Genomic DNA, 13030 nt, shown 5'->3' with positions numbered 1-13030 from the left:
AAACAGATAAAAAGAATATGCGAATAATGTGGCATCAAGCTTGCCTATTAGAACCTTCCACAACTAACTCTCCCGATAAATATCATTAATATGATAAGTGTAAATCTAAAAAGAGATTCTCATCTAAAAAAACTATCCTATCAAATGAAAGAGTCTCTTAAACTTATAAATTAGTTCACAAATTATTTATGTATAGTAAATATAATTCCAGTGTCCAAACAATACTTATTATAACTCATTAATTAACCCATCGCTCATATAATTAATAAATAATTACTTAATTACTAAAACAATCTCGAACAGCATCATTTTTCTTTCTTCTCAACTATATATAAAAAACAGTCAGGACAATATATTGTTGTCGCATATTTCTACATCACAAAGTCATTCTATTACGGCATATTAACTTGATATGCATAGTTTACAATTAATTCAGTAATCGGTTTATATCATTAACTTCAGTACTTGTTACAAATCATAACATTTGAATTGCGAATTACACGATCCAGAACAATTGTTGATGTTGATTCAACCATTGACTCTGTTGATTTCTTGAATCATAAGATCTGATCTAGAAGTACAAGATTTTGATTCCTCTGTAGTCTGTTCTCAACCATCTCATTATCCACGTACCTACTGAAGCCACTAGCACAACAAAGTGACCAAATTTGTATACTCATATACATCCATTGACAAGAATGTAATGGCTACAATCTCCAAATCGTTCCAATTTCATCGGATGTGCCCAAAGGAACGATGGAACACATTCTGATCATGCACCCAAATCCCACATATGTAATCTAATTGACTTGCTGAGAAAGAAGAACAAGCAGCCCTTGAGGTCCCACCAATATCTCATTAAGAAAACTGAGTAAACCAAACCAAACCACTGGAGTCACGTCCACACCAGCGAGCGGAGGGATCACTTTGCGGGTCTGAACAAGAAGTGGTTCTGTGGGAGCATAAGCTATAACATATGGGAACTTTCCCACAGGAAGCTTGGGATACCAGGACATGACTATTCTCAAGATAAACAGAAATCCAAACACTGACAGAAAGGGACCTAAAAACCCAATTGCTAGCTTTGCAGTGGCAGGATCCAAATCTGCAAGAGCCAACGTCAAGTTGAAGTTTGTAAGAGGAAGTGCATGTGTTATTTCTGTTGTGGCCTGCTTTAGAGTATTGGAAACTGCATTTGAGTTGGAAGAGGCCATCGATGAAGTCACCACCGCATCCAACGTTGAGAATACAGTGCCGGCACTACATTGCAAGTTTTGAGATCGACCATCTGCAGCTCTCTTGGTTGGAAAACTTGATCTTTCCTGCAATACTTGAAACGTCAGATTATAAGGTAAGTAGAACATGGTACCAGTAAGTACAAAAGCCAAGCATTCTATTCAGTCGTCATTCAAGTGCCGGATCCTATAAAGTAAGGTGTGGCCACCAATTTAACATATATAGCAGTAGGTTAAATGTACTATAAGAGTTGCATTTGAATGCTAAGCGTAATATAAGAGTTGCATTTGAATTTGATGGAATTCAGAAAAACAAAAACAAAAACGATGACCAGTTATGAAAATTTGTACAGTATCCATGCTTCTTTGGCTTTTTTTTTTTTTAAAAAACGATGAAATTTCGTAAATGGCTGTAGGTGATAAGTGATCTCCTCGGAGTACCAAATACAACTTCATATTTACTCTCTAAGTTAAGCCAAACGGAATCATTCAGTGTCAAGTAGAAATAAGCAAAGCAGAGGTGGATAGCAACTCTGTTTTGATGGAAGCAACTTTAATTAGCATATCAATAATTCAATTAGAAGAATGCCGATTAATGCCAATCTCATGAATCACACATAGATGAATGTCAAGTTGCAATAAAAATTGTTGAAAACTGATTAAATTAAGCTTGCTAAATCTGTAATTGTTCTGCATTTCTTCACTGATCTAAAGATGCTGAGAGAGAGTGAAAGAGAGAGAGATGGATTAATAGACAATTCAAACACAATAAATAATTTGAACAACAGCAAAATCAAATGAATATTACTTTAAAAAGAAATTGAACCTAGGCCATATAAAAAGTGTGTTATGGATGATCTGTGAACCTATTCAACATTTAAGCAGAATACTAGTTTCAGATATCCCCTAGCAATACTCTACTGCTGCTTAGTGCCAATATAAGATCAAAACTTAGATACTTAATCCTTGTCCGTTATTGGTGTTCACCTGAGGACCATTTTCAAATAAAAATCTATGAAGGACTGAAATGAGACACTAATGCCTAACCTTTGGAACCAAGAATTCATTCTACTCAAGAAAGAGTGACCTGGCAAACAAAATCATTCTCAAAATCAGGAATACGAGCTTGTTGGCTGAATCTTGGTAGAGGCAAGCATGTTATCTTTTTCTCGTTAGCATTTGGGTTAGGTTTGTATTTCCCCTTTCCTTATCATCAGCAATAACCACACAAATTCAAGATAAGAGCAAATAAGAACATCAATTGAAGCCCCAAAACAAGCAAAATTAAAGTGAATGCTCCAAATTATTCAGCCCTTCGAAGCATTCCCACAAGAAGTTTACGGATTTCCTACTGGCTACAATAGAAGCTGCACGGAATTTTCAAATTAAAGAACACATAAAGGGGAGCGGAAGATACTCACAGAGACATTGAAATTGCTCGGCTTATATATAGAAGGTTTCCATCCTACATAATTGAATACAGAAAGAGAGGAGATGGAAGTGAAAAAGAAGACCACTTGGAAAATCCACAAAGAGTGAAAACGGAAAAAGTAAAAAAAATAAAAAAGAACAATACCTTTTACATGAACGATGTTCGGAAGATAAGATTGCGAAGCTAGCATTATCAGCAGTGATAACGAGAGAGAGTACGATAGTGAGGGAGACCGTGGTTTTTGATATCGAACTGCATTTTTCCGGGTACGCTGTCGTGAATAACAAATAACCTCGGGTGAAATGGTAAGATGACCCGAATCCGACGTGGAGGCTTCTTTTGATAAGCTATTGTGCCACGTGTGCTTCTCCCACTTGCTACATAGGCAACATTCTCCAATCCGCACACGAGTGAAAAATTTACACGCAAAAATGTTAAAGCTTCATAGACATATTTCTTGTATTGCCATAACTTACTTTGATTGTGAAGAAATACAAACTATTTGAGTAGGGTTCAATTTTGGGATCTCACCTATTTTGCTTTTCCTGTTTAAGACTTGTATTGAATTGAGTTACTCAGGTTGTACTAACATTTTCAACATTTTTTTTTTTTTATGAACATTTTCAACATTATTGATTTAACATTATCACATGCAAGAAGAATTTGTTGAATGGTCTTTTTCTCCATTCAAATTTCAGTGGCGCTTCACAAAAGAATGTTCATGCATTGTTTTAAACGTTTACTAGCCACTCCTTTTTTAAAAACTGATGTTGTGTTTCTGTTAGTCTAACTTTAGTTGTATGGTTTTTCTCATTTTATAAAATTGATCTGCAGATACCTCTTCTATCTTAGAATTAAATCTTTATGCGCTTATCATTAGACCAAATTTGTTGATGACATGAAGTCTCTCCATTTTTCAAAAGAACTTTGGGAGAAAACATATGATGAGCTAGTGTCTCTCAGCTTCTCTCTCTCTCGATTTTATTTCATTCACATTTTCTCTTACTCCTCCGGTCCTTAATATAGGACCCATTTAACTAATTTGATTAGATTAAGAAAGTTAGGTAAGTTAGTTAATTATAAGAAAAGTGACACATTTTTCCTAAAACACCATAATCATCTTTTTTAATACTCCATCTCCCTCTTCTATTTAATTATGGTTGAGGGAGTATTTATAGGGATAATTTAGAGAAAATTGATAAATATGAGAAATGGGTCTTATATTTAGGACCAAAACCAACTCAAGAATTGGGTCCTATATTAAGGACCAGAGGAGTATTATATAAAAAGGAGAAAATTTATTCCCCCTTACTTTCCTTGTTTTCTCTTTCCTTACTTCTGTTTTAGGGTGTGTTTAGATGAAACCAAACCATAGTTTGGAGAATAGCTTCTGGAGAATAGATTCTGAAAAAAATAGATTTTGGGAAGAATAGATTTTGTGAAAAAGTGATTTTGAGAAGTGTGAGTGTTTGGATAGTTGTTATTAGAAGTACTTTTTATATATACAAATTGGCATAAATTAATATGATAATTATAGAAAAAATATATTTTATGATATATTTTAATTTGAAGGAATAAAATTGTTAATAATATATTTTTTATTAACATATATTAATAATATATAATATAATATAATTAATAAATAATTAATATGTATATATATTTATAAGATATAAGATTAAATATGTTTATAAAAAAACAACAAGATACATATTCTATAGGCTCTCACACTCTCCCTTTTTTCTCTAAAAGTAAAAAATTTCTGCTTTTCCCAAAACCATGGTTTTGAACCCAAACCATGGTTTTGATTTTTTTAAGGGTGTTTGGCTAACATTTTTCCCAAACCATGGTTTGGGGTGCTTGCCAAACACACCCTTAATCTCATTATAGATATTGATTACATGAAGAGAATAAACAAACGAGATACTTCTTCGATCCTTAATCCTTAATATAAGACCTATTTAACTAATTTGATTAGATTAAGGAAGTTAAGTAAGTTAGTTAATTATAAGAAATATGACATGTGTTTCCTAAAACACCATAATCATCTTTTTTAATATCTCTCTCTCTCTTATTTGATTATGGTTGAGGAAGTATTCGTATGGGTAATTTAGAAAAAATTAATAAATATGAAAAATAGGTCTTATATTTAGGACTAAATCAATTTAACAATTAGATCCTATCTTAAGGATCGGAGGAGTACCATAAATATTTTTTTCCCCTATCAGTCTTGGCCAGCATCTCTTAGATATCTTATTGGGTACCACAAATAGAGAACAACCAGGTAATAAAAGAAATCCTATGGGTTATTGGGATATGCCTTTTGAGACTTGAGATGGAAACTTGGCTTTGCAAGTTGCAACACAGCTAGAATGACAATGATTATCAATACAAATAGGACAGATTTTGCCAGCGGTGCCACTACAAAACTCAATGCATGAACACAGGAACCATAGTCATCTGTTGCCACATGAACACCAGCCTGCAAGTTTCATAAATGTTTATCTAATTTTTTTCCGTACTGTATAAAGCTGGTGATCGATTAATTAATTTCAGGAAATCTTACATCTCAAGCAAAATCCATGCAAAAAAAAAAAATTAAAGCAACGGATTAAAAAATAATGGAAGAAGTAATCGGTGAGAAGTATCTATATAATCTATAAATAACTTGTTCAAATAAGTTGTGTTTTCTGTGGTTTTCCCATGTTACAACTTTTGTCCAATTCTGTCGATAAGGAATGGATCGGTTGAAACAATGGAGGGATCCGAATCGGACCTAAATGGGAATGACATGAAAAGTTTTCAATTAAATCACTGTTTGTATATATTTGGTTGCAATTTAGCTTATTTATTGATTGATGACTTTTTCCCCCCCAGTTTGTGCATTGCTTCAAAATAAAGGGAACATTCATCCGGGCAGGTTCTTCAGTCACACTTGATATATATTTTTTGTTATTGTTAGTTGTTTAAATATATATATATATATATGCACTTATAAAATTACCTATAGACTATGGATACATGTTACTCCTTCAGTCCTAAATATAAGACTTAATTATTGAATTGATTTTGGTCCTAAATATAAGACCTATTTCTCATATTTATCAGTTTTTCCTAAATTATCTCTATGGATACTTCCTCAACCATAATCAAGTAGAAGAGAGAGGAAGGATATTAAGAAAGATGATTATGATGTTTTAGGAAAAACATGTCATATTTCTTATAATTAACTAACTTACCTAGCTTCCTTAATCTAATCAAATTAGTTAAATAGGTTTTATATTAAGGACCGGAGGAGTATTTTATTATTCCTAGTTGTTAAAATACGTATGCATACTTGTATATTTACTCAACTTGATAAATCAAAGGCACCTTGGCCGAAGTTTTGTTAGAATACGTATTTATCACTTTATGGGAACAAATTAAAGGATAAGAAGTGTAATATATAAATGAATGAAATTACATGATGCTGAGTAGCAGGAAAATGAAGCAAACAAAAACTTCGCCATATGCAATGGAGCTTCTCACAGCACTATAAAGCCTGAAAGAATTGTAACTCTCTACTGCTGATGGAGGAAGGCTTCAGGAGAGTTAAATTTATACAACAGCTCCCACATTTATCATATATTTCTGTTTTGGCCTGAAATTCTAGGGGCTTTTGGAGGGTAATTATTGTGGATTTTTAAACATACTACTATAATAAATACAATTATAACATGCATATGTTAGTTTATTATTTTTTTAAAAAAGCACGTTAGCTGAGGAATGCCTCAGAAAAGTCAATTATAAGCTTCAAATGACATAACTGATTAGCGTACAGTTAATGCAAGTAATCTGTAAACTAACGGTTTCCATTTCAGAATTTTTTTTTAAAATAAAAGGGAAACGTTAACTATTCATTTACCAATTATTTTACCTTCTTATGTCTCAATCTACTCCAATCATATATTTCATGCCGTAATTCTTTTTGGTAAAAATTATAGCAATTAAATCAAAGATATTTTAGGTTGGCAAAAAAAAAAAACATATTTTAGTAAAATACTATTAAATTTTAGGGGGAAATGGGAGTAAATCTCTCCTTGAAAAATTAATTGGCAAATAGCCCTTAGGATGATGGATAAACTTTTTTTTTTTTGGATAAAAAGGGAAAAAATATTAATAATATAAATATAAAGTATATCATAAAGGCAATACCAAAGAAGGAAAAAAAGGTTAGCAAATATAAATGAAGAATGATTAACTACTACCACAGTTAACTATAGTAAATAGAGAGAGGTCAAAATATTCTCAAGACTACACTTCCTATTCCTTTCATTTGACCAGCCACCTGAATAAATTGTCTAAATGGGTACCAAAAGTTGTAGTGATGTGATCTTAGAAGGGAAAAGAGAGAATTCAATAATCTTAAAAAGAGTGAAATGGAGATACTCATAATTAAATAAGTGATCCCCCTCTATTTTTCAATTCATCAAAAGTGTTGAAAAAATTGACCTTAAAAATAAAATATTTCCTATCATAATTATAAAACTTTATTTATAGACTGTAAATGAGGTTTTATAATTAGGACTGAAAAAAATATTAAGAATGATAAAAAATAACGTATATTTTTCTGCTTCTAGTTTTATGCAGTATAATGGTCCAACAAATGGTATTAATGAATTTACAAATTGATTCAGAAACAACATAATGCCAGTAGCCAAATGTAAATTAGCCTAATCATGAGTGAAGGCTAGACTGGAGAATAACACGATATTCATCGGTGAGTTATTTTTCCTTTTTACTTTTCTTTTGTCAATTTGAGAGTCAGAACGTCACGTCGTTTGAGGCGTGCAACAAGACGCGTTAGATTTTGCCGACTCTCTATTCGCTTTGGCCCAAACAAAAAACGACTCTCCATGCTCTTCTCCAATTTCGTCGGGTTCTCGATGTCCCTCGCGGTTGTGCCTGAATAGCTTTAGATACCTGGTCGTCATTAGATTTTCATGTTGAATTTACGTAAAAAGTTTGTCAAATTTTGAGTTTTCTGCTCAACGTTTGCAAGATTGCGTGAATGAAGCTTATAGTTCATAGGAACAACTTCACAAAAATCTCTGGCAATGAGCAACTTCAATATCATGCGGGACATCGCCAAACGCTGCTTCCTCCAACCGCGCGATAGAAAATTAGCGTTAGATGGCGGTGCTTTACGCGAATTCCGTTCTTTTACATATTTGCGCCAGTGCCCACCATGTGTTCGATATTATCACGAAATGAGAAAACGGTCTTCGCCTTCGTTTACTTCATCGAATTCTTCTTCGTTTTTTCTGAAGTTTGGGTTTGTGAGTTGGTATCTGCGGAAGCTCGAAACCCAGCCAATTATCACAAAGAGCATAACATCATCACTTATTTTTATTGCAGCTGACTTGACTTCGCAGGTGAAAGGTTTTTGTTTTGCATCCTAGAGATTCTCATTGCTCTGATATTGTAGCTGCGATAGGCTAATTTCAACTTGTATGTATTTTATGCAACGACGCCGTGAATCTATGGAAAGTGGAATGCTGCAAATATAATTAATTGTTCGAGATAATTTCCCTGCTTGGGTTTTTACTTAACATTTTATAGTTTGAAATGCATAGTTCCCTAAAATGGCACTAGCTGACAATGAGTTGGAGCTGAACTGTTTTGTTTATGCATTTAAATTAATTTTTTTTAGCATGTAGCTGTAGGCTCGTGACTTGTCACTGTTTAAGCCAAATGTGCCTTGGGTGAGTTTGGAGGGCTTTGTGCCTACAATTTGTTTAATCATCAGAGTATCGAAGCTTCAACCCTTCCCTTGAAAGGGGTTCGAAATGAGCTAACTCTATTCCCAATTTAATTTCATGATCTTTCTAGTTTCTATATGCATCATTTTTCCCTCACTAGCCTTGAAAGTCATTAGAAATTCTATTTTGGCTTGATCATGGTTAGCACCCACTTGTTCGTGTGCATTACGAAGTCAGACCTTTTTCCGTGATGCTTTGCTTTTCTTTACCTCCGTTTCTGGCAGGTTTGTGGAATAGATTTTTAGAACTACTTTTGTCTTCAGGTCAATAATACAGTTCCTTTTTTAACATTCATGCTAGTTGCCGTTCATAATATTCATTGAGCTTGTGACTGTAATAATTTTAATGCTTTTGTCTTCTTGTTTATCTTTTAACATGGTTTGATTTGCCACTGTTTCACAATTACGTATACTCAATTATTTGCAGTGTTTGTTTTAAACATTTTCTCTCTTTCCGCAATGGCACAGAAAAGACTTCCACTTAAGTTTTGAATACTGGCCATCAGTTTCTGTTTCTAGTAATTTTTTCCAGTCCAAGGCACAAGTTGGTCTTCATCCCTATTACGAGGCAGTGGCGTAAAAATTTTTCTCTGTTGTACAATGTGAGGCACATAAGATTTGTTACCAGTTTCAGGGTTTCCCCCAGTTGGGATTGGTTTCTTCCTTTCTGTGAATGTAAATTCCAAGTTTATTTGCTTGAATAATTTATTGCATAAGCTCCTAGTTTATTTTTACATTAAAAAGTGGACAGTCAATGTATGCTTCATGTGAAATGCCTTTGAAAAATCTTTAGTAAAATGTCCTTTTTATTTCATTTATATATTTATTCAAACAAAGAAGCAGTTTTCTATTTCTAACAAATTCCTGACAATGAACCTTATCCATGATTATGTTGTCCAGTTAGAGAACATTTTTTCACTGCTTGTCTTATCCTTCCCGGTTTTATCTTAGTATTTGTGCCTTAGTTAACTTAATGATTTATACATGCTAGACAATTACCATGCCATCGGAGTCTGCTTCCTATGACTTGAAAAGGACATTGAGCATGGGAACATATGCGTTATTCATTATGGGGCCATCACAACATATGTGGTTTAACTTCTTGTCCAAGGTTTTCCCAAAGACAGATGTGCCATCAACCTTGAAGAAAATTTTCATGGGGCAGGCGGTATTTGGTCCTATCATCAATACTGTTTTCTTCTCTTATACCTCTGTTCTGCGAGGTAATTCAAAACTTTTCCCTTCCAGAATGTTGTCACCTTCCACTTTCTCATATATCTAAAAGCCTCCTAGTTTGTGTAATCATTCATCAGTAAGGAATCTTGATCAATCAAGATATGTTTTTTTTACTTCCTAGAGGTCTATAGGAGTCTTTACTATACTTGCATGATGGTCCTTCACAGCTTTTCATTCAGATTCAACAGAGTGTAAATTTGGGTCATATAATGGGCATGCTCTGTGCTACATGTAACACACTAAATTGATGTCTCATTAATGCTTATTTCAAGTCAGCTGATACAATTTTTTCCTCCTCATTTTGTAGCATAACACTGTTGTAATTCTGATGAATAATTTTGTGCCAATTTCAGGTGAAAGTGGTTCTGAAATCGTTGCTAAGTTGAAGCGTGATCTGCTTCCCACACTTCTGGGCGGTGCTATGTTTTGGCCTGTCTGTGATTTTGTGACATTCAAATTCGTTCAAGTTCAGTTACAGGTTTGTATATTATAAACCAAGGCCCCTCTCTGTTCATAATTTTTGTTCTGTTTCAACTTTCAATTTGATGTTAATGAATGAACTCTTCTAGCTGCTCAACTAATGTTTATCTTCGTTTTGCGAATGGTGCAGCCATTGATGAACAGTTCCTGCGCCTATGTGTGGACTATTTATTTGACATACATGGCAAACCGATGAACGGATGAAGTGCCAGTTTGGTCAGGGCTAGGATTTTCATGTTTTCCTTTTTGCAGCAATTCCTCTCAATGGTAACAGGTCCATGTAGTGGTCAATTATTGATTTTGAAAGATTCAGTTTTGATGAGAGCACTCAAATTTTTTTTTTTTTATTTCTTGGGTTCCCCTCTAGTGACGTGTTCGTTTGGGTTTCAAAGAGAACAAAATTGGGGGCCAAAAAAAAAAAACGCAAAATGAAGAAGGAAAACTGCAATTTAGACTAAAACAATTTTGATCTCCCTTGTCACTTTATCAGTCTTTTCAATTGAGAGGACTCATGATCTCTAATATCCTAAAGCACATTCTCTTCTAAAGTTGTAGCTTTATTTTCTGATGATGTTCTTAAGTAAATAGTAGGGATGTTCATCTAGCATGCCTTCCATGTTATTTTCTGGCCAAATTTAACCAAATTGAGTCAAAGGCTAAAAGGGGAAGGTTGATTGGGTTGAGTTGCACAGTCCAATCGGCTAGCGTAGCCTTGCTTGATCTGATACGTGACATCGATCTATATGTTTGTTTTCTGCCGTAAATGATTTGAAAGGGTTTTTTTCTTCTTACTAGGCTCAAAATTACTCTTGTACGTGTGAACATTGTTCAACTTTGTCCTGAAACAATCGAAGGTGGTGTTTGTGGATCAAAGTTTCTTCGCATCAAAACAAGTGAACTTTGAATGAGAATTATAGTCATCATGATGGTCAAATCAAATCCAATTGATTTTTTCTCCTCAATTTGTTTCCATCTTTTGTCGTCCCCCGGCGCCCCCTTCCTTTTTTCCCACGAATTCGAGGGGTATTGGCGACCTAAAATTATAAGTGATATCAAATTCGCAATCTCCCTTACAAGAGAATCTTTATGTCACTGGGCTATAAAGCTTTTGCTATCTCTTATGCTCTTTATTGCAATAAGGTTGTATTGGCATAAGAGATGGAAGAAAATATTTACACATTTAAATTTTTTCTAAGAATAACAATATCGAACAATGACACTATTTAAAAGCAACCTTGCAAGGAAACCATACATGACAATTCACACTTATTAATACATTTCTGCTGTCAAAGTGCGAACAAATTGATAAATTAATAACGAATAAAAAAGAAAATACAAGAATTTATGAGACAAATTTACTTGGACTTTGTCCATTAAAATTAAAATCAACATTTGGGCATGTCGGTTGGTGGTGCCATGCTAGCGTCTGTTGATCAGGATTATTACCATTCTTCATAAATAAAAAAATATCTTGAAAAATACGTTGCATTTTTCTTATGTATTTATTGTCTTTAATCAATTTAACTAACATTTTTATTTATATAATTTGATTATTTGTATTTTATAAATAAAAGTTGAGGAAATGCATCAGAGAATAAAAATGAACGTAAACAATAAAAATCTAAAGATCTAAATTTATTTGAAAATTTGGTCAAAACATTTAAAAGGGTTTATTAATTATTAACTATGTGTCATACCATAATTACTCAATTCCTTGTACATTTTTGGCGTCCATTCACACTCAACATAAGGAAAGGAAAATTAAATACATATACAGTACATAATTAGATACATTGTATAAATAAAAATTTAAACTAGTTACTCTTCTCCCCCTAATTAACAATTACCCTTAATGGGCAAAACATTTCATAGAAAAATCAAGAGACCTGTCTGTTTTTGTTTTTAGTCTTATCTTTTAACCTATAGGGTTTATTTTGAACTTGATGGTTAGGATTTATCTATAACTATGTACCCACTACTCTTAGCATTTAGTTTAAACCTCCTTCACTCCTCTCTAGCCCTAGCCACCTCATCCCTTCCTCCTCTCTTGACACTGAAAATTCTCTCTTTGCTCTCTCTCTCTCTCTCTCATGCCGCACGCTCACAATTGTTATAGGGTTTTATTTCCAATTCATTTACGAGATGTTTTAGAGAGAACACAGTACTGAATCAATTATCTATATATGTTGCAAATGATCAAGTCTCCGTTTCTCTCTCCCTTCTGTGAGAGCAATTTTTCCTTTGCTTGTGTTTGTGGCTTGTGGCTTTTGAGGGTTCTTGTGTGTGGACAGTGATGGTGGTGGAGAATCCATCATCTAATAGACTAATTGATGGCGAATCGTTCGGATCTAGATTTATGATGAAGGTACTTTTGAATCAAAGTCATCAACTATTTCAATTTTATTTTGATTCGGTATGAAAGGCTTTGTGGTTGGTAAACTGGGAGGTAGTGGTTTAAGTCTTTATAGTGGTGATGGTTAGGATCTAGGAGCTTCCTTGTTCATATTGTGGTGGTGTCATTTCGACCTTTTCCTTAAGTTTTTTTTTTTGGGGTCCCATTTTGATTTTGGCGTCCATTTTTTTTTTGTGTAATTAAATACAAATATTTAGATTCAAAATAAACAAACACTATACCTAAGAAAAATCAATTATTGTGTTAGTATTTGCTTTCTTTTGTGTAGATAATCATCAAACCAGAGAAAGTTTATGAAAACAATGAAGACAAAGAGGATGGATGTATCATCGAATCTATAGCATGTTGATTTTTGCCTATCAGATCAACGAGATACCCAAAGGTATATTAATAAATTTATGAGTATTTTGGCTGACATATGCTTTAGCAAGAAA

At 33.6% G+C, this 13030-nt stretch overlaps 2 protein-coding genes across 2 annotated transcripts; one reads left to right on the top strand and one right to left on the bottom strand.

Annotated features, from left to right (window-relative positions):
- Positions 1 to 368: 368 nt before the first annotated feature.
- Positions 369 to 2913, bottom strand: LOC114755210 (protein COFACTOR ASSEMBLY OF COMPLEX C SUBUNIT B CCB3, chloroplastic). The gene is made up of 3 exons (XM_028944079.1): positions 2812 to 2913; positions 2657 to 2700; positions 369 to 1322 (listed from the first exon to the last, which is right to left on the bottom strand). The coding sequence occupies exons 1-3, from the start codon at positions 2855 to 2857 to the stop codon at positions 801 to 803; spliced, it is 612 nt and encodes a 203-aa protein (XP_028799912.1). The 5' UTR covers positions 2858 to 2913; the 3' UTR covers positions 369 to 800.
- A 4640-nt stretch (positions 2914 to 7553) lies between these two features.
- On the top strand, positions 7554 to 10525 carry LOC114755211 (PXMP2/4 family protein 4-like). Its single transcript, XM_028944080.1, has 4 exons — positions 7554 to 8081; positions 9459 to 9690; positions 10057 to 10181; positions 10314 to 10525. The coding sequence occupies exons 1-4, from the start codon at positions 7764 to 7766 to the stop codon at positions 10377 to 10379; spliced, it is 741 nt and encodes a 246-aa protein (XP_028799913.1). The 5' UTR covers positions 7554 to 7763; the 3' UTR covers positions 10380 to 10525.
- Positions 10526 to 13030: the final 2505 nt, after the last annotated feature.

The sequence above is a fragment of the Neltuma alba genome, unplaced genomic scaffold (assembly GCF_004799145.2).
Source record: "Neltuma alba isolate B1F8T4 unplaced genomic scaffold, ASM479914v2 tig00010238_pilon, whole genome shotgun sequence".
NCBI classification, from domain to species: Eukaryota; Viridiplantae; Streptophyta; class Magnoliopsida; order Fabales; family Fabaceae; genus Neltuma; species Neltuma alba.
Note: the sequence above shows the minus strand (reverse complement) of the source record. Positions and strands in the feature narration are given on the sequence as shown.

Coding starts and splice junctions, on each gene's coding strand:
- LOC114755210 (XM_028944079.1), bottom strand. CDS start 2,857: ATGCTAGCTTCGCAATCTTATCTTCCGAACATCGTTCATGTAAAAG. Junction 2,701..2,811: donor GAACATCGTTCATGTAAAAG/GTATTGTTCTTT, acceptor TCAATTATGTAG/GATGGAAACCTTCTATATAT. Junction 1,323..2,656: donor CGAGCAATTTCAATGTCTCT/GTGAGTATCTTC, acceptor CAAGTATTGCAG/GAAAGATCAAGTTTTCCAAC.
- LOC114755211 (XM_028944080.1), top strand. CDS start 7,764: ATGAGCAACTTCAATATCATGCGGGACATCGCCAAACGCTGCTTCCTC. Junction 8,082..9,458: donor CAGCTGACTTGACTTCGCAG/GTGAAAGGTTTT, acceptor TATACATGCTAG/ACAATTACCATGCCATCGGA. Junction 10,182..10,313: donor TCGTTCAAGTTCAGTTACAG/GTTTGTATATTA, acceptor CGAATGGTGCAG/CCATTGATGAACAGTTCCTG.